A 19,615-nucleotide genomic window follows, 5' to 3' on the forward strand; every position below is an offset into this window, starting at 1 on the left:
CAAAGGTTTCCTGAGCCTTCAAAATGGTCTCTCAGTTTGGTTCACTAGGCTACGCAATCATGGGGAAGACTGCTGATCTTACAGTTGTCCAGAAGACAATCATTGACACCCTTCACAAGGATGGTAAGCCACAAACATTCATTGCCAAAGAAGCTGGCTGTTCACAGAGTGCTGTATCCAAGCATGTTAACAGAAAGTTAAGTGGAAGGAAAAAGTATGGAAGAAAAAGATGCACAACCAACCGAGAGAACCGCAGCCTTGAGAGGCTTGTCAAGCAAAATCGATTCAAGAATTTGGGTGAACTTCACAAGGAATGGACGGGGGTCAAGGCACCAAGAGCCACCACACACAGATGTGTCAAGGAATTTGGCTACAGTTGTCATATACCTCTTGTTAAGCCACTCCTGGGCTATGGAGAAGAAGAAATGGACTGTTGCACAGTGGTCCAAAGTCCTCTTTTCAGATGAGAGCAAGTTTTGTATTTCATTTGGAAACCAAGGTCCTAGAGTCTGGAGGAAGGGTGAAGAAGCTCATAGCCCAAGTTGCTTGAAGTCAAGTGTTAAGTTTCTACAGTCTGTGATGATTTGGGGTGCAATGTCATCTGCTGGTGTTGGTCCATTGTGTTTTTTGAAAACCAAAGTCACTGCACCCGTTTACCAAGAAATTTTAGAGCACTTCATGATTCCTTCTGCAGACCAGCTTTTTAAAGATGCTGATTTCATTTTCCAGCAGGATTTGACACCTACCCACACTGCCAAACACACCAAAAGTTTGTTAATGGCCATGGTGTTGGTGTGCTTGACTGGCCAGCAAACTCACCAGACCTGAACCCCATAGAGAATACAGGTATGTGCCAAAAAAATAGAATATTGAGGGAAAGTCCATTTATTTCAATAATTTGTTTCAAACAGTGAAAGTTGTATGTTATATTAGTTCATTACACACAAAGTGAAATATTTCAAGCCTTTATTTGTTTCAATTTTGATGATTATGAATTAAAGACAAAAAAACGCAAATCTAGTATTTCACAAAATTAGAATATTTCATGTGACCAATAAAAAAAGGATCTTAAACATATGTTGGCCTTCTGAAAAGTGTGTTAATGTACTGTATTATGTCCTCAGTACTTTGTTGGGCCTCCTTTTGCACTAATTACAGCATCAAGGCGGCGTGGCATGGAGGCGATCAGCCTTTGACACAGTTGAGGTGTTATGGTATCCCAGGTTGCTTTGATATTGGCCATCAGCTCGTCTGCATTTCGGGGGTCTCTGTTCCCTCATCTTCCTTTTGACAATACCCCATAGATTTTCAATGGGGTTTAAGTCAGGCGAGTTTGCTGGCCAATCAAGTAGAGTTATTCCATGGCTATTAAACCAGGTACTTGTAGTTTTGGCTTTGTGGGCAGGTGCCAAATCCTGCTGGAAAATAAAATCATCATCTCCAAAAAGCTTGTCGGCAGCAGGAAGCATGAAGTGCTCTAAAATTTCCTGGTAGACAGCTGCGTCGACTGTGGACTTGATAAAAGACAATGGACCCACACCAGCAGATGACATGGCTCCCCAAACCATCACTGACTGTGGAAACTTCACACTGGACTTTAAGCAACTTGGGCTATGAGCTTCTCCACCCTAGCATGTCTAGTCTCAGTTCGGCAGCCGCAATGGAAAGATATGCTAAAACGCGAATTTGTGATCTGAAACAATGGCCGCAGCACCTGAAGGGCTAGGGATAGAGTCACCAGATGTCCCGTTTTCCTCGGTAGTCACAATTCGTTGTCGATTAACTTAAAGTTAGTGAAAGCGGGATAGGCAGAATCGTGCTGATAGACACACACCAGAATTGTGCTCTCTCATGCAGGCTCCACTTCTTCTGTTCTCTGACAGCGCACGATCAATTCTCAGTGCTCAGATGCACATACAGTAGTCCAAATGTCTATTATGTTGAATATCTCACGTAAATTATGTAAGTTATGGCTTAAGTGAACATAAACAGGTGGGCAAAAACTGAATGTGTCAGTATTATATGCATGCCTTCCGTCTTAAAGGGACAGCATTCCTAATTAAATACCTATCCGTCATTAATGTTAACCAACAAAAGATGTTAAATAAATGTATAGCTTACATGTTAATTAGCTTACTGTATCTGAAAATGAGTTTAATTTGTATCTCTAGTGTATTTGTCTTACTGTGCCTCTTTTTCAAAAATTATAAATGATATATATATATAAATTAACAACTATAATTATAATAATTATATAATAATAAGTAAAAGTACTAATATAATGATAAGTACTCCTTTTTCCAAACTGTTAAAGGGATAGTTCACCCAAAAATAAAAATTGTGAATTTATTCAAGTTTTCCCAAATTCAATCCTTGATTCAAATTTATCATAAACTTTGATTTTTGTCTAAAGAACTAATGATTATTTTTGTTTGAAGACTAAAATAGCTACCAAAATAAATGCTGGTAACTTTAGTTTGACTAAAAGCAATGACTAAAAGTTGACAAAAATGCAATGACTTTTCGTCGGCTAAAACTAGACTAAAACTATGATAGACTCAAATGACTAAAATGTGACTAAGACTATTAAGCATTTTAGTCTCAAGATAAAGACTAAGACTAAATCAAAAATGCTTGTCAAAATTAACACTGGTTAGTGGGGAAATATATTTGGGTTGGGTTGCCAACTCTCACGCATTTGGCGTGAGACACACGCTTTCACGCTCTGACTCTTCCCTTGTTAATCTCACGCCAAATTGGCAACCCTGCTTGTGATTTTAAAAGTTTCAGCTTTCAAATGTAGTAAGTTTTAATACTAAATTCAAACAATAAATACTGTTTTGGCGCACTTAATGTGGCGTAAATCGTAAAATGTTGTGCTTCTGTTAACGCCAGAGCCGTTGAAAAACAGAGCTGCGAAAAGCGCTGATCTCGCCGGCGTCGCCACGCGGTCACGTGATTCACGGAGCTCTCCAAACAAAAGAGCGTTGACAGTATATTGGAATGTGTTTAAGTAGGATAGCTTCATTATACAGGTATTTGCAGCAATTTTAGTAAACATTAAAGCATATTATGCATGGATTTTTACGTCGATGACATTTACAGTATTTTATTCTGGAGAGTGATGGAGAGGCAACCCTTACGAAACCGAACATGGTTACTATAGTTAAACCATGGTAGCCACAAACTAACCATTGTCTTGCTATACTAACCATAGTTTAACCATGATATTTGTAGTAAAACTATGGTCAGTGCTTGAAGTGGGCCAGCACTTCTGTATTTTAGCGTTTTGCGTACGGGCACTTCTGACTTGTTGCCAGTATTCAGAGTCACATGGAGTACCGGTACTTCTTTTTTTCCCACTTCAAGCACTGACTATGATTATACAAATGGTAATCAATGCGCCAAAAACATGGGTACTACACTTACACTGTAATAAAAGCATGGTTAATTTTTGTAAGGGTTAATATGGTTTTCTTGTATTTAACCCTCAGATATTGCTTACTTATAATGTGACCATACAGCTTATCTATATTTCAGTTAAATAAATGTATTTTAGAAATCTATATTTTAGTTCAATAATGTTTAATATTTTAAGGAGATCATTTAGTACTAAATACTATTTGTCCAATAAGTATGGTGCATTAATGACTTTATATATATATATATATATATATAATTTTATAATTCTATTACGTATATTACAATAAGTGTAGTATTTAAGCTTAAATAGAGAAAAGGGTTTTGAATTCCTATGCAAAGAGGCACATTAGAGTCATTTTGTGGTCAGAAAAAAAATCATTTTCATTTGTGATGCCATGGTTTACCCACTAGATACCTGTATGGCTCTTTACTAAATATACATGTATCTAGAATATTGCAGGTCATACCTGCTTACTTATTTTTAAGTTTTTGATTTGAATAAATATTTGAAATGATTAAATACTATATTTATAAATGTGAAATTTAAAAAGTTATTAACTTACATCCTTTTTTAATGATACTCGTATAAGTACACAATATGAATGCAAGCAAATACTGAATTTAAACAGTTTAAAATGGTGCTAAAAAAAGCAGTCAGCTGCATTTTTATCCCCTTATCCACCTTATTTCTCAATGAGGAAGTAAGCTGTTTTCTGGTAATGTGTTAGACGTCCGGTTCATGATCCACCATATAGGGAAATAATGAGAAGAATATGGAAGTGCAGTAAATGGTAAAACATATTTTCAAAATATTCATGGGTTATTTTCTTTTTTCATTAGAATTATTATAATCTCATTTAATGTGTAGGATTATAATTCTGAAAAGTATGTCTCTGTGTTGTCTTGATACCTAATCAGGTGACCATGTCATGTGATAAATTGATTGTTTAAATGGATTCTGAGTGTGTTTGCAAACTGACACCCTGATGAAGGCAAGTTAGCCGCAACGCGTCGGTGCATGTTTTTAATTGTAAAGCCATGTGAATAAAGGCTTTTTATTTTTTCTACTAAGAAGATTTTCGAGTGCCTTGGTTTGTTGAGTTTTTTTGAAAATGGTAAAACAGTTTGCACTACAAACCAGTGTGTTCATAATTAAGATAATACATTAAAATAATATGGTAAGACACAGCAGTTTGTAATATCCAGCAGCAAAACAAGCTTTTTGTACAGCTAAACATAGCTGGAAGTGGATGAGACCGGACACAAAAAAAATTACAAATGGCTGCACCCACTCTTATGGGAAAAATAAGGTAAATATGTACAGTATATACATATATATATATATAGATATGAAATCGAGATCACCACCACCCATCACTGTCTCACTCCAAGCTGAACTTAAAAGTTGGCAACCCTGATTTATTTATTATTCATGTACACACGAAAGGGAACTATAATTATAGTAACATTTCAGCATGTTGAAAATTATTCATGTTTACGCAGAGAATATGATTAATTGTTTTCTGTTTTTGTTTTTTTAAAGAAAAGCCAGCCCTAAAATGTAGTAATAATCTGCGTTTTCATGAGAAACTGTCTGTATGTAGGTCCATATATAGTATAGTCCATTATACTACACTTTCTCTGTTTCTTTTTGCATTGCGACATTCATGATAGCCCTCATTTTACTTTCTGAGACATTTTACTTCCCATTATTTTCACTTGCTGACACGTGATCATTAAAAGTTGCCTAATAAATATGTAAGCTGTAAAATTACAGTTTTGTTATGATCTTAAGTTTTCATTCTAAACCCCATATTTTAATTTATTGTTTCGTCTTTTTGTCTCACTGAAACAAATCACTGGAGAGTGAATTAATATTTTCCAGACCAAAAACAAAATTAGCAGCAACTACATCTATAACTTTATCTTTAATCTTTATCTTTTTTCACCCAAAAGATATCAAATACATTTACGTAACAGGGTAGACACTTAATTATACACAGTCGTATCACTTCCAGGTACTTATGGACACCGGGACGGGATCAGCGTGGGCAGAATCTGAAGTGCTTATTTGGCTTCTTCGCAATGCATCTTATGAAAAGTAAAAAAAAAAACAAAGATTTTTATTTGTTATTATGTACACTGCATGTGTGAAGTGAAATAATTTTTGGATTAATCACCAACTTTAAAATTTACCTTTATGGACACAGACATGATACACCTCCAGGTATTTATAAGTCCTAGCAGGATCAGAGAAAACTTAGTTTGATGCAGGAACAGAACAGCTTTTTCTTACATCACACCTGGCCAGACAAAGACAAGATCTTGCACAAAATTAGATTGCAATCAAACAGTTTTTTTCTCTGCTATTGTTAGTCCTACCAAGTGGACATAATATGGAGGGATTTTCCTTGGAAGCATTGTCTGTTTGAGGTGGAGCCAGGTGGTATCCTATAAGTGCATGTTGTGTGATCAGTCTGCCCGTAGTTTGCTTTAATCACCTTTATTAATCCTAAGACTGAAACATATAAATAATAATAATAGTAAATAAATAAATTCATTCAATCACTCATTTAAAAATATCATGAAAACTGTGGTCAAGTTTTGGGTTCAAGCTTAAGGTCTCCTCCTGATCCTGTTCTCCTCTTTTCTCTTACATTGCTTCCTGTCTCTCTCATACTGTCCTATTTGGGCACAAAAGGCCAAAAATGTAACTTAGAAATGACTGAATTACTCACTACAGTGGAGGTGCATAGATTTTCCTTCACAGGCCACTGTTCTTTTTGATTTTGCTTCTACTCCTGCAGAAAGGAAACACATAAAAAGATAATAAAATTATTTAATTTTGTTCTGTACTTGAAAATCTTTTTTATTTAATGAGGTACTTTATACATTAGTCAACTGCCATTCTTACCATGTTGACATATAAGAGCAGCACTGAAAGTCAAAAAAAAAAAAAAAACAGTTGAAGCATTAAACTGAACAATCATTGAAGTTAAATTCTAAATCAGTACTGTTGAATGTGTGAACAGAAGGAAAGTTCTAAAGTAGACACATGTGCACATGGTATTTATAGTAAAGGGAGATCCATTATTACCTGTAAAAAAACAGATAACAAATCTTAAATTGTTATCTTATCTTGCAAATGTTTTATGATTCGATATATTATCCCATTTGACCATTTTATTCATATGTCTGATCACCTTTAAGACCCAACTAAGACTCAGTGTCTGGAAAAGTTGTTCCTGTTGTGGGATTTTATGATTTTGTGCACTCACACTCCCAGAGCTTTTCCAGGCCATGTCTTGTGGTCATCCTGGGCAAAGTGTTTTCTGATCTGGTTTCTGAGTTACACTAACACAGTTCTGTCACAACAACTCTTAAAAGCGAAGTCCACTTCCAGAACAACAATTTACAAATAATTTACCAACCCCCTTGTCATCCAAGATGTTCATCTCTTTCTGTCTTCAGTCGAAAAAGAATTTATGGTTTTTGAAGAAAGCATTCCCAATTTTGAACTTGCAAAATGCAGTTTAAATGCAGCTTCAAAGGGCTTTAAACGATCCCATCTGCGGAAGAAGGTCTTTGGAAAAACAAAAATTTGTATACTTTGTAACGGTGGTGGCCCCCAAGCATTAAAAAAAGAGTATTTTTAAAGTGAATTTGTTCAGGCGCCAGCCAGGATTAATCCTGACAGAATTTTAAAATAACCCAGGATAGCCAAACAGAAAAAAAACATGTGTTACAATGTTGAGTCACAGAAATGGGGAAAAACTCTGTCCCATTTCACCAGGGAAGATTTATTCCACAATGCAGAGTCAAAAAAAAAAAAAAAAAAAAAAAAAAAACTTGTTTGAAAAGGAACAAGAAAAAAAGAAAAGAAATAAAAATAAAAAACTAGATGAGTAAAGTTTGAGAACAAACTTTAAGTTGGCTTGAGAAAGCCTAGCCTAAAAGTTTGAAGCAGTTGTAAAAGTATGAAAGCAGCTAGCATGATTTAACACATTGCTTACATGATTTAATATGGTTTAGCATGATTAGCTTGTTGCTTGTATTTTTACAATGTTGTTAGCATAATTTGCAAGTTACTAGAATGTTGTTAGCATGTTTCGTGCATGATTAACATGTTACTAGCATGTTTCTAACATGGTTAACATGTTACTAGCTTGTTGTTAACATATTTCTAGCATGATTAGCATATTACTAGCATGTTGTTAACATGATTGGCATGTTGTTAACATGATTGGCATGTTGCTAGCATGATTAGCATGTTACTAGCGTATTGATAGCATGATTAGCAAGTTACTAGCACGTTGTTAGCATGATTAGCATGTTGCTAGCATGTTTCTAACAGGATAATCATGTTGTTATCATGTTTCTAGTATGATTAGCATGTAACTAGCACATTGCTAGCATGATTACCAAGTTACTAGCATGTTGTTAGCACGATTAGCATGTTACTAGCACATTGCAAACATTTTTCTTTCATGATTAGCATGTTTCTAGCATGTTGCTAGCATGATTAACATGTTACTAGCATTTTGTTAGCATGTTTCTAGTATGATTAGCATGCTAGTAACATGCTAGTCATGCTGGAAACATACTAAAAACATTAACATGAATAAAAACATTAACATGATTCTAGCATGATTAACAATTTACTAGCATGTTGCTAATATTTTTCTAACATGATTAGCAGGTTGCTAGCATGTTTCTAGCATGATTAGCAAGCTGTTAGCATGTTAACAAAAAATGTCATTTGCCCACTGGGATTTCCAAAAAGGCACATCCTCATGTTGTGAGTCTCTTGAAGAAAACAAAAATCAGTTTTATACTCTTTGGCAACAAAAAATGGCTTTCCATTTTAAATTGTTACTAGCATGTTGGTAGCATGATTAGCATGTTACTATCATGTTGTTATCCTGTTTCTAGTATGATTAGCATGTAACTAGCACATTGCTAGCATGATTACCAAGTTACTAGCATTTTGTTAGAATGGTTAGCATGTTGCAAGCATTTTTTTATCATGATTAGCATGTTACTAACATGTTGCTAGCATGATTAGCATGTTACTAGCATGATTAGCAAGTTTCTAGCATGTTGCTAGCATGCTTAGCATGTTACTAGCATGTTGTTAGCATGTTTCTAACATGATTAGCATGTAACGACCACATTGTTAGCATGGTTACCAAATTTCTAGCATGTTGTTAGCATGCTTAGCATCTTACTAGCATGTTGTTAGCATGTTTCCAGTATGATTAGCATGTAACGACCACATTGTTAGCATGGTTACCAAATTACTAGCATGTTGTTAGCATGATTAGCATGTTACTAGCATGTTGTTAGCATGTTTCTAAAATGATTAGCATGCTGCTAACATGATTATCCAGTTACTAGCATTTTGCTAGCATGATTAACATGCTACTAGCATGTTGTTAACATGTTTCTAACATGATTAGCAAGTGTGGGTTGCACACTGTGCTCCAAGGCCTCGTCTGTCCACAAGTCTGTGCCAGTGCACCCGGAGGTGGCAGCTCCTGCTGCAGAACCTCCTAAGGGGGTGGCGTCCACCAACAAACTCCCTGCCCGTCCTGTCACGGCTATGGAGGCCGTCAATGAACTCTCTACCCGTCCTGTAATGACTATGGAGGTCGTCATAGAACTCTCTGCCCGTTCTGTCACGGCTATTGAGGCCATCGGTGAACTTTCAGCCCATCCTGTTACAGTGATGGAGGCCATCACTGAAGTCTCTGCCGTACTGTCACGATGATGGTGGCAGTGTATGAACTTTTAGCCCTGTCTGTCATGCTTACGGAGACTGTTAATAGGCCCACTGTTTTCCCTGCCTCTCTCTTTGTTGCTCTGTCTGCCTCTTCTGTCCCTGTTTTCCCCAGGTCCTAGTCCATGCTGTGGGTGTCTGTTCCGCACTGGTGGTTTTCTGCTTTGTCAGCTCCGCCCTGGTGGTCTTCTGCTTCGTCGGCTCCGCCCTGGTGGGTTTCTGGTCTGTCAGCTCTGCTCTGGTGGGTTCCTGCTCCATCTGCTCTGCCCTGGTGGGCACCTGCTCTGTCTGCTCCGCCATGGGTGTCTTCTGTCCTGTTCTGGTGGTCTTCTGCTCCGTCGTGAAGATTTTCGGTCTCGTCTGCCCTGCTGTGGTGGTCCCTAGCTCACCCTGTTCTGCCGGTCCTGCCTCAGTCCCCAGGTCCTCCACATGGACCTGGCCCTCCAACCCTCGCCCCCACTCCCCTGGATTGTTTGTCGTTCGGAGCGTCCGGAATCCGCTCTTTTTCAATTCTATGTCGTAAATCTGGTCCGTCCGTTTCCCGTCTCCCTTGCTTCGTAATACTGTTATTGTGTAATTATTTGCAAAATGTGCTAGCAATTTCCGAGCAAACATTTAGTGTCAAGGTCATTCATACACATTCATACTTTGACCACAGACGTTTCTTCATATTGTGGCTTGTTTCAGACAAAGTTACTTCTAGTTTTTGTAAACAATATGTCTTAATCAGAATTTTAGATCTAAGCGATTACACTTCAACTGCACAAACTGTGTGCACATTTGTATTATTGGTTCATCATGTATCTACAGCCACACCTAAAATGTGTGAATGTCGCTAAATTAGATAGTAAACCAACTCAAAAATAATTTATTTAAAAAGAACTAGGCTATAGCACTTTTTAAGCAAAGCAATTCACAAAAAAACTATATATATACAGTAAAAGCAGTAATATTGTGAAATATTTTTACTATTTTAAATAACTGCTTTCTATTTTAAAATTCAGCTTTGAAAAGACTGGACAATTACATTTTAATTGTGAATGTAAATATATTCAAATAGAAAGCAGTTATTTTAAATCCTGTATTTTGGATCAAATAAATGTAGGCTTATAGAGATGGGAATTCTTTAAAAACATTTAAAATCTTGCTGTCCAAAAACTTTTGACTGGTAGTGTATATGGATCACTAATATAAATAGTTTACTTACCTTGAAATGTTTTAGTTAATCGGCATGTGGATGTTTAATGTATGAGATTCCACTGTTGTAGTTTTCCCTTCACTGAAGAACCCAATGTCTAAAAATAAGTATAAACACATTTAGTACACATTTAAAAAACATGCAAATCTGTCATAGCTTTATAAGAGAAATGGCTGTAATTAGAGGCTATTCTAATATATGCATAACAATATTCAATATAAATAAACCATAAAAACACTTTTAGTGTTATTACAATTAGTACTCGCTTTCCAAACAACTGACGCTTGCCCTGTTTTGACCAGCAGGCGTCGCCGTTGTGTCACGAACGATTCGAAGCAGTGAATCATTTTGAGAAGCAATTCGTTTAATTGATTCGAAACTTTGAAAATCTTCCTTTCTCCCATCACGTCTTTCTTTTGGGAAAAATTCATTATTTTAGACTTTTCTAAACAGAGAATTCGCCGAATTTGAGTGCATCTCTCTGAGCTGCCGCTGAGCTAACCTTACATGCTGGACTAAAGTTGAATGGTCCGTGCGGCGCGGTTCAAATGAACACCAATGTCTCATTTAGCATTAGCCATTTCCCATATATAAAGTTAAATGTGATAATCATTAGTGCGACCAAACAAACTGTAGTCAGAAACCGTACGTCTGGAACCCTTCATCAGCTGTAAAATAATACTAAACCTGTAGTAATGGTAGACAGTGATTTCAGTAACATAAGTAGTCCTATATACATTTCACCATACATTATTAACGTTAGGTTACTGTAATACATCTCTAAACAGTTTTACTACTTTCTGCTACTTTTTATTTACTTTATTACTGCTAGCGACCTAACTGGGACAGCTAAGTTAACGTTAACGTAACGTTATTCATTCATTTACAATCGAGCTCATTCTCCGCAGTAACGTTACAAAACACTGACTAAAGGAAACTACAACTTCGTTAAAAAACAAACATGCAACAACAAAAGTTTAATTTTGAAGTGCATTTCACGTTCTGTTCTTCTTATAAGTATAATATTATAAGAGTTATCAAAACCCAATTTCTTACCGAATACTGATGCAGCAGCAGCTTCTTCTGTTGTCAGTCACCGTCGTCCGTTAAAATTTGAACTGTCGCCGCGGGAACCAATTAAACCCAATGCTGGGTCATTATTAAAAACAACCCAACGATGTTTTAAAAAATATCCCAACGTTTAAGAAAATAACCCAACATAGTGACCCAATATGTGTAACCCATCTATTGGGTTAAAAAAATAACCCATCTATTTTTGCTTTGTATCAAAAGATAATGAGACGCCTAATATAGAAAACCACATACAATGAAATGTTTACTCTGTAATTGAAATTAATTAATTGCATAAATATTAAATAAATGTATATAAATCGGATGTATATAACTTGATGGGCGCAAAACATCTAAACAGGGCCATGTTTACCACTGACATATAAATACCACAAAAAATGTAAATAAAATATTGCTGTTAAATAATAAGATTATTGGAATGCATTTTACAAGAAAACATTTAACTAAATTAAAGCTTAAATAATCCAGATGTAGCAATAAAAAAAATCATGATCATGAACTAATCATAAACTTTTGTTGATTGTTAACTTGGTTTATTGTGCATTGCAATTGTTTATGATTCTATAGTTTCACACTCCCAGGGCTTTTCCAGATCATGTTGTGTGAACAGTCACGTAAAGTCACACCAATACACAATAAGCATTTTTTCCATTCAACATCTTATTCAGCTCATCAACCTTCTCCCTGGTCGTGGTTTCAAAGGTTTTTTTTTATTTGTTCATGTCTTTACATGTATACAAACATGCATTTTCATTCTTTTTGGGATAGTCAACATTAAAAAAGATGCCTACTGAACCACAGCTCCAGTAGTGTAGGTGGTAAAACGCATAGCGGTGACTTTTTGATGCAATCAACCTGAGTTTGATAGTATGTGTTGATAAGCGAAGTTTAAATCCTACGTGGCGCCTCATAGTTTGAATACGTTGTTCTTGAGTGTTAAGCATTCCCAATTGTTTATCTGCATGCTTGCTGCATCTGATAAGGTCAATGATCTGCCTAAATTACAATTAAAAAGAAAGTATAAGCTTTTATCAGTTTTATAATTATTTAGCCTATAAAACATAAATGGACATCTATTTTTTTATTCTAAGCAATAATATGTTTTGTTATATACAGTAACATTTGCATCAACCCATTGTTGCATACTGTATAAAAAGCTGTGCCATGTCATATGATTGTTCAAAGGACATCAGTGTGTGTGAAGGAGGGAAGGAAGATTTCATTTCAGATGCAATTTATTTGTATAAAGCTTTTAGCAATAACAGTTTCAGAGCAAATTTAAAGAAAAGAGAAACAGAAATAACAGTGCTAATGAAAAGGATGTGCTGCTTCTGCTCTTCCAGGCTGTCTCCATACCGACTGATGCAGCTTGTGCTCTGTGACAGTGAGACAGAAGCATAGTTATAGTTATATAGTTTTCATTGAGTCAAAGCATACAATGAACCAACTTTAAGAAGGTGTTTTAAAAACCAATCCAGACCTCAGAGAAAATAATGACTTGTGACAACTTATCAAAAACTGCCATTTGTGTTTAATATAGTTCCCATTACTCTAATTAATAAAGGTCAATGATAAGAATAAATGTTTTTTACTCACAAACTCTTGCGCAGGAATACGTCACTTCCAGGTACTTATAGACGTTGCCACATGGATTGGAGAACACCTGATTTGAAGCATCTAGATCACAAGACCTCTTTCCATTGCACCTTACAAAGAAAAAAAAAAATCTTATTGCATTTCATTTTTGTTAATTTTGCATTGTATGATTCTTAAAGGATTCTAGTCTAAATAAATTATATTTCTGCTCTACCTGGAACGCATGCCAGTGGTCTGAGGAAAGTAACAGATTGATGTTGCTGTTGCATGGGGGCAGGTTGCAGAATCCCGCCGTCCATAATTGGCATGATGAATAGAAATAATGCCACCGTCTAAAACAGTAAAAACTGTTTCAGTCTTTATATTTCAAAACTTTGCATTTCATCAAATGTGTTATGTGCTGTTTCTATGTAATTATTTGTAAAAATTTACCAGCTATTTCTGAGTGAAAATTATCACAATTTTTTTTTATTGAGCTGGTTACATTCACACACACAGTTTGGTTATTAATGAGACTGATAACTGCTTTTCACTACTGATCTGACACCTAAGGAGTAAACATATGCGTAAAAATAAGTGAGATAATTCTTACCACAGGCAATGACACTTTGGAAATTTTCACAAGTTATGCTTTGTTCTAAAATTATTTAGGTGGAAAAAAGGAACAAGGGTCAGTAATATTATCAAAAGGATTTACCAAGATTGTTAAGATTAATTGTCAACTTTAAAATTTAGGTTGAAAATGATGTGATCAATCCATTGACTTACGCAGTTGGCGACACTCATAAGACACTTTCAGGTACTTAAAAGTCGAAGAACAAGGATCGGAGAAAACTGAGTTCTCTGCATCAACAGTACAGCTTCTTTTTCCATTACACCTGATTCAGGGACAATGACAAGTACTTGAAGATACAAAAGGGTTAAAAATTTTTCCTGCTCTTGCAAAGTAATACAATTTTCTCTGCTATCAGTTAATCCTACCTAACACTCATCGTACGGAAGGATGTTTCTTGGTAGCAGTAAACATTTGAGATCTGCTGAAGTGGTTTTCCTTCTGAGCAAGTTGATATATCAGTCCGTCCATAGTTGGCATCCAGGATATGTATGAATCCAGAGTCTTACACACGTAAAAAGACCATGAGAATCATTGCTAAGTTTAAACAAACCGTATGTGAGTCTAGATTACTCACCACATGTGAGATACGCATTTCCTTCTTGACAGGCCACTGCCTGTTTTGGTTTAACATTTGCACATGCTGTTTAGGTGACAAAATTAGTAAAAATTTTAAAAATGTAAAAAGTAAAATTTCTTGAAATATTACAAAAAATATTGAAATAAAATTATTGAAAAGTTTGGCTTTTTTAGATTTAACTGCATTGTATATTAATGCACATCTTACCATGTTGACACAGCAACAGCAGGACTGTAAACATCAAAAAGAAACAAATACTGTATTGAAAATACTGAATCTAACAAATTGAATCAAAGACCAAAAAACAGTACTTACAAGTGATACCACTTAGCCTTTGCACCATCATGGTAGATGACTTGTTTTCCTGTAAAATGCTACATTTATGTGCAGATGGTATTTATAACATTCACAGCAGATCTGTCATCATAGTAGTCTATAGATAACAAAAGAGGAAATTACAGTTGCACTTAATCTTGATTTAAAATTTTAGATCAAACAGGGTTCCCACGCTTCTTCAAAGTACCTGAAGCTGGTGTTCATAAAAGAATGGGAACGCTGTTATAAGGATCACAGCATGATCACATAAAACAACACTTTTTAGCATGGATAAGCTATAGGGAAAACTTAACCCATTACAAAAACCACACATTAAACCAGGTTGCATTAATGACTTGATGAACAGCCTATTCTTATTTGTGCTGACAAATCTATAGTTGTGAAAGGCAGGTTCCATGAGTTCTGTCATGTTTTGGTGCATGTTAAAATATGATAAGATGGGCAGGCATCTTGAGAGCTTACTCATTCATACTTTGACCACCAGAGATGTTTCATCATCTAGCAGTTTGTGTCAGACAAGGTTACTTCTAGTTTTTGCAGACAGTATGTCTTAATCTAAATTTTAACTGCACAAACTATGTGCAAATTTGTATCGTTAGTACAGCCACACAATTCATTTTAAAGAAATAGGCTATAGCACTTTTCAAGCAAAACAATTCACAAAAAAGGGTTTTTTAGGTTTTAAATGACAAAACTATTTACATATATTGCTCAAAATTTATGTTAGAACATGTGTACCCCCTTGTGAACTGGAGGAATACAGACTTTATACATCCACTACAATCACCTGACATCACCAGATGTAGCATCACGTGTTTTGATTTGTATGTTGTCATTTAATGCAATGGCTTTCATTCATTTGAAGTGTGACTTAACTTTCCAAATGCTTTCTAGGCCTCTTTCTGTCTCTGTTCTTGACATGCTGTTTATGAGGTATTGTTTGCTTTACTACACTTACTTTACCAATGATTTAGTAAAAATGCACATGCAAACAACTACATTATTTATTTTAAAATGATCTCCAAAGTATAAACGTGTGTATTTTTCTCTTCAGGAATCTCTTGGTTGTTGTGACTAAGTGGATTCCAGGCTGTCAGTAAAAGTCAGATAAATATGTTTTAGTGCACAAAATTCATTTTTATTGTAGACAAATTGTTACAAAAGAAATAAAAATTGAAATAAAGACAACTCTTGCGTTGTTCTCTGACCAGATCTCTTGCTTGTTCTCAGTTAATGAGGTTGGTGCTGAGTTTCCTTTCAGAATAGATGGTGTTTTATTTCTCTTTAGTTTGATGTTCAACAACATTATAATTATACTTACGCAGATAAAAGTGTGTCTAATAGACAGAGAATCCTACAAAAATCACCTCAAAACAAAAGAAAAAGCTTTCAAACGTTCACTTTATACCTACTTGCCTAACAAACCCTTAATGTGGCAAAACGGACTAAGGTGATAAAGACCAAATTCAGTATAAACCTTATTGTTGACAAACTATATACCAGCAGATTTGAACGCGCAATAAGAAATGCATTAAGTGATATTAAAAGGACCAATTCTTTATAGGCAAGCAGAACACAGTGCGTTAAACAGACCTTTTCCTCCCGAAAAAAAATCAATATTAAAACGCATAATGTAGCATAATGGACAAAGACAATGATATAAAAGGGCTGTAGAGATTATTCTCTATGGGAAAACATGAATAAACACGGCGTTGCGTGTATTCTGGGCTCACCCGCTTGTCTGTAGCTGTTTTAATAATGAAGAGGAGCATATTAAGTTTAGTCTATCATCTTAGTCCACATTATGCCACGTTTTGTGGAGGAAAACACTATATACATATACATTATATTGATAAACTGTATATCGAATTTAATCTTTTAATAACACTATCTTAATACATTAAGCCATATTAAGTGTTAAAGGTGAAATCCACTTCCAGAACAACAATTTACAAATAATTTACTCACCCCCTTGTCATCCAAGATGTTCATGTCTTTCTTTTTTCAGTTGTAAAGAAATTATGTTATGAAAACATTTCAGCGTTTTTTCCATATAATGGACTGCTATGGTGCCCCGATTTTGAACTTCCAAAATACAGTTTAAATGCGGCGTCAAGTGATCCCAAATGCGGTTTTGAACGATCCCAGCCGAGAAAGAAGGGTCTTATGTAGCATAACGATTGGTTATTTTAATAAAAAAGAATACAATTTATATACTTTTTAATGCCAAACGCTCGTCTTGTCTTACTCTGCTTGGACTGTTTTTGTTCCGGTTCGTGACAGTTAGGGTATGTCGTAAAACGTTCCTCCTCAACTTCGAAATCGTCCTATATCGCTGTTTTACCTTTTTTGTTAAGGGTGTTTGATCTTCTTTGCATGTTTACGTTGCAAATACTGGGTCGGTACTTCTGCAGCGATGTAGGATGATTTTTGAACTGATTTTTGAAGAAAAAACGATGTCTTGAGTCAGAATACACAGAGTTCATGGAGATAAAAGGCAAGATGAGCGTTTGAGATTAAAAAGTATTTAAATTGTATTTTTTTAATGAAAATAACCGATCGTTTCGCTAGATAAGACCCTCCTCGGCTGGGATCGTTTACAACCGCATTTGGGATCGTCTGAAGCCGCATTTAAACTGCCTTTTGGAAGTTCAAAATCGGGGCACCATAGCAGTCCATTATATGGAGAAAAATGCAGAAATGTTTTCCTCAAAAAACATAATTTGTTTACGACTGAAGAAAGAAAGACATGAACATCTTGGATGACAAGGGGGTGAGTACATTATATGTGAATGATTGTTTTGGAAGTTGACATCTCCTGGTTTTCTTCCGGAGAAAAACGCTGAGAGACTTTGCGCATTGCGTTCATATTCTGCCGTTCTGTGGCCACGGATTTGCAGGTCTTGTCTTTATCTCCTACAGATGACTTGCAGGACCCTGTACATTTTGCTAATAAATTCGTTTTAATCATTTAACCACCACAGTGTCTTGTCTCCATTGGCAACATGCACGATTTGTGTGGATTGCAAGTGACGTCGCAGGTAGCAGAGAGTGCAAGTGACGATTGCGAGTGACACTGTAATTTAGTTTCTTTTTTCTTATCTTCACCACCTGGCTACTGTTGTACAATGCTGAGATGTTCAATTAAATAATAATAATAAATAAATAAATAAAATAAAATACAAATAAAAAAAGTCTTCCAGAAGTGCTGGTGCCTGAGGAAGTGGCACGTCTGAAAATGCAAGTGTGTCTGCAGCCAGACCCTATTGGAATTTTAGGTTAGTGGGGAAATATATTTATATATTACGAATGCACACAAATAACATTTCAGCAGGTTGAATATTATTCATGTTAACGCAGAGAATATGATTAATTGTTTTTTTGTTTTTGTGTAGCAATAATCTGTGTTCTCATGACAAACTGTCTGTACGTAGGTGGCTAACCGGAAACTCCCGAGCGGCGTAGAACGCGGCAAAGTAGTTGTGCAAGTAGTCCATTATACTACACTTTCTCTTTTTCTTTTTGCACTGCTACATTCATGATAGCCCACATTTTACTTTCTGAGACATTTTACTTCCCATTATTTTCACTTGTTGTTGACACGTGATCATTAAAGCTTGCCTAATAAATATGTAAGCTGTGAAATTACAGGTTTGTTTTGATCTTACGTTTTCATTCTAAACCCATATTTTAATTTATTGTTTTGTCTCACTGAAACAAATCACTGGAGAGTGAATTGATATTTTCCAGACCAAAAACAAGATTAGCAGCAACTACATCTATAACTTTATCTTTAATAAAATCTGTTTCGTTTTCACCCAGAACATATCAAATACATTTATGTAACAGGGTAGACACTTAATTATACATGGTCGTATCACTTCCAGGTACTTATGGACACCAGGACGGGATCTGCATGGACAGAATCTGAAGTACTTATTTGGCTTCTTCGCAATGCATCTTATGAAAAGTAAAAAAACCAACGATTATTATTTGTTATATCTACATAGCGTGTGAAGTAAAATCATTTTTGGATTAATAACCAACTTTAAAATTTACCTTTATGGGCATATTTTGGATATATTTTATGGATATTTGGATATATTTATAAGTCCAAGCACAAGGATCAGAGAAAACTGAGTTCGATGCAGGAACAGAACAGCTCTTTCTTCCATCACACCTGGCCAGACAAAGACAAGATCTTGAGAACAGCTTTAATATTTCATTGACATAAAAATGATATTTTTCTTGCACAAAATTAGACTGCAATCAAACTGTTTTTTTTTTTCTCTGCTATTGTTAATCCTACCAAGTGGACATAATATGGAGGGATTTTCCATTGTCTGTTTGAGGTGCAGCCAGGTGGTATTCTATAAGTGCATGTTGTGCGATCAGACTGCCTGTAGTTGGCTTTAATCACCTGATCCACGTCTCGGCTGCACTTTTGTTCACTCGTCCCCCGACTGCAGCCACCGAACGTTACTCTCACCTACATTTTAGCTAATGTTAGCATCTAAAACGTGCCCAACGTCTACACTGGATGCAGCACGTCACGACAAATCCCAGAGAGTTAACTCCCTGTTAACTCCCTGAATTCCCTGTTCTATTGTATTTCTGACGTAGTTCAAGCTCTTTGAAATGTACAGTAGGTTCAGCATCCAGTAGGGTGGGTTTTTATCCCCTGTGGGGCAGTTTTGTCTTGCCACATAAGCAGCCACTTGTTTCCTCTCTGGGCCCTGGTCCCAAACTCGTTTCATATCTTTCCAGATACCATAACTCTTAGTCATATAGCTGTAATCCCAATTAGGATCGCCCCATCCTTCTTTGACTTATAGCCAACTGCATGCCATGATCTGTAAATGAACCCTCTCGTGGATACGGTGTTTCAATTTGCGGTTTCATTTTTCTGACCATCCTGCCATATTACTGACATATGGTTTGGTATAAAATCCCTGACTATTTCTGTACATAAACTCAACTGGTGTTTCCCCTGGTAGC

The 19,615-nt window shown here is 35.9% G+C and overlaps 1 protein-coding gene across 1 annotated transcript; it reads right to left on the bottom strand.

Moving 5' to 3' along the window:
* Positions 1-12,701: 12,701 nt before the first annotated feature.
* Positions 12,702-14,650, bottom strand: LOC127155155 (L-rhamnose-binding lectin CSL3-like). The gene is made up of 9 exons (XM_051097199.1): positions 14,597-14,650; positions 14,489-14,512; positions 14,279-14,344; positions 14,070-14,205; positions 13,857-13,966; positions 13,681-13,725; positions 13,303-13,420; positions 13,089-13,198; positions 12,702-12,868 (listed from the first exon to the last, which is right to left on the bottom strand). Coding segments are annotated over exons 1-9 (642 nt in total). The 5' UTR covers positions 14,628-14,650; the 3' UTR covers positions 12,702-12,866.
* Between the last annotated feature and the right edge of the window lie 4,965 nt (positions 14,651-19,615).

This window comes from Labeo rohita, chromosome 23 (assembly GCF_022985175.1).
Source record: "Labeo rohita strain BAU-BD-2019 chromosome 23, IGBB_LRoh.1.0, whole genome shotgun sequence".
NCBI lineage: Eukaryota > Metazoa > Chordata > Actinopteri > Cypriniformes > Cyprinidae > Labeo > Labeo rohita.

Excerpts from the sequence above, each read along its gene's own strand:
- LOC127155155 (XM_051097199.1), bottom strand. The coding sequence starts at position 14,627 with ATGATGGTGCAAAGGCTAAGTGGTATCACTT. Across the intron at positions 13,421-13,680 it reads CCAAAGTGTCATTGCCTGTG|ACGGTGGCATTATTTCTATT; the intron begins GTAAGAATTATC and ends TTACTGTTTTAG. Across the intron at positions 13,199-13,302 it reads ACCACTGGCATGCGTTCCAG|GTGCAATGGAAAGAGGTCTT; the intron begins GTAGAGCAGAAA and ends TTTCTTTGTAAG.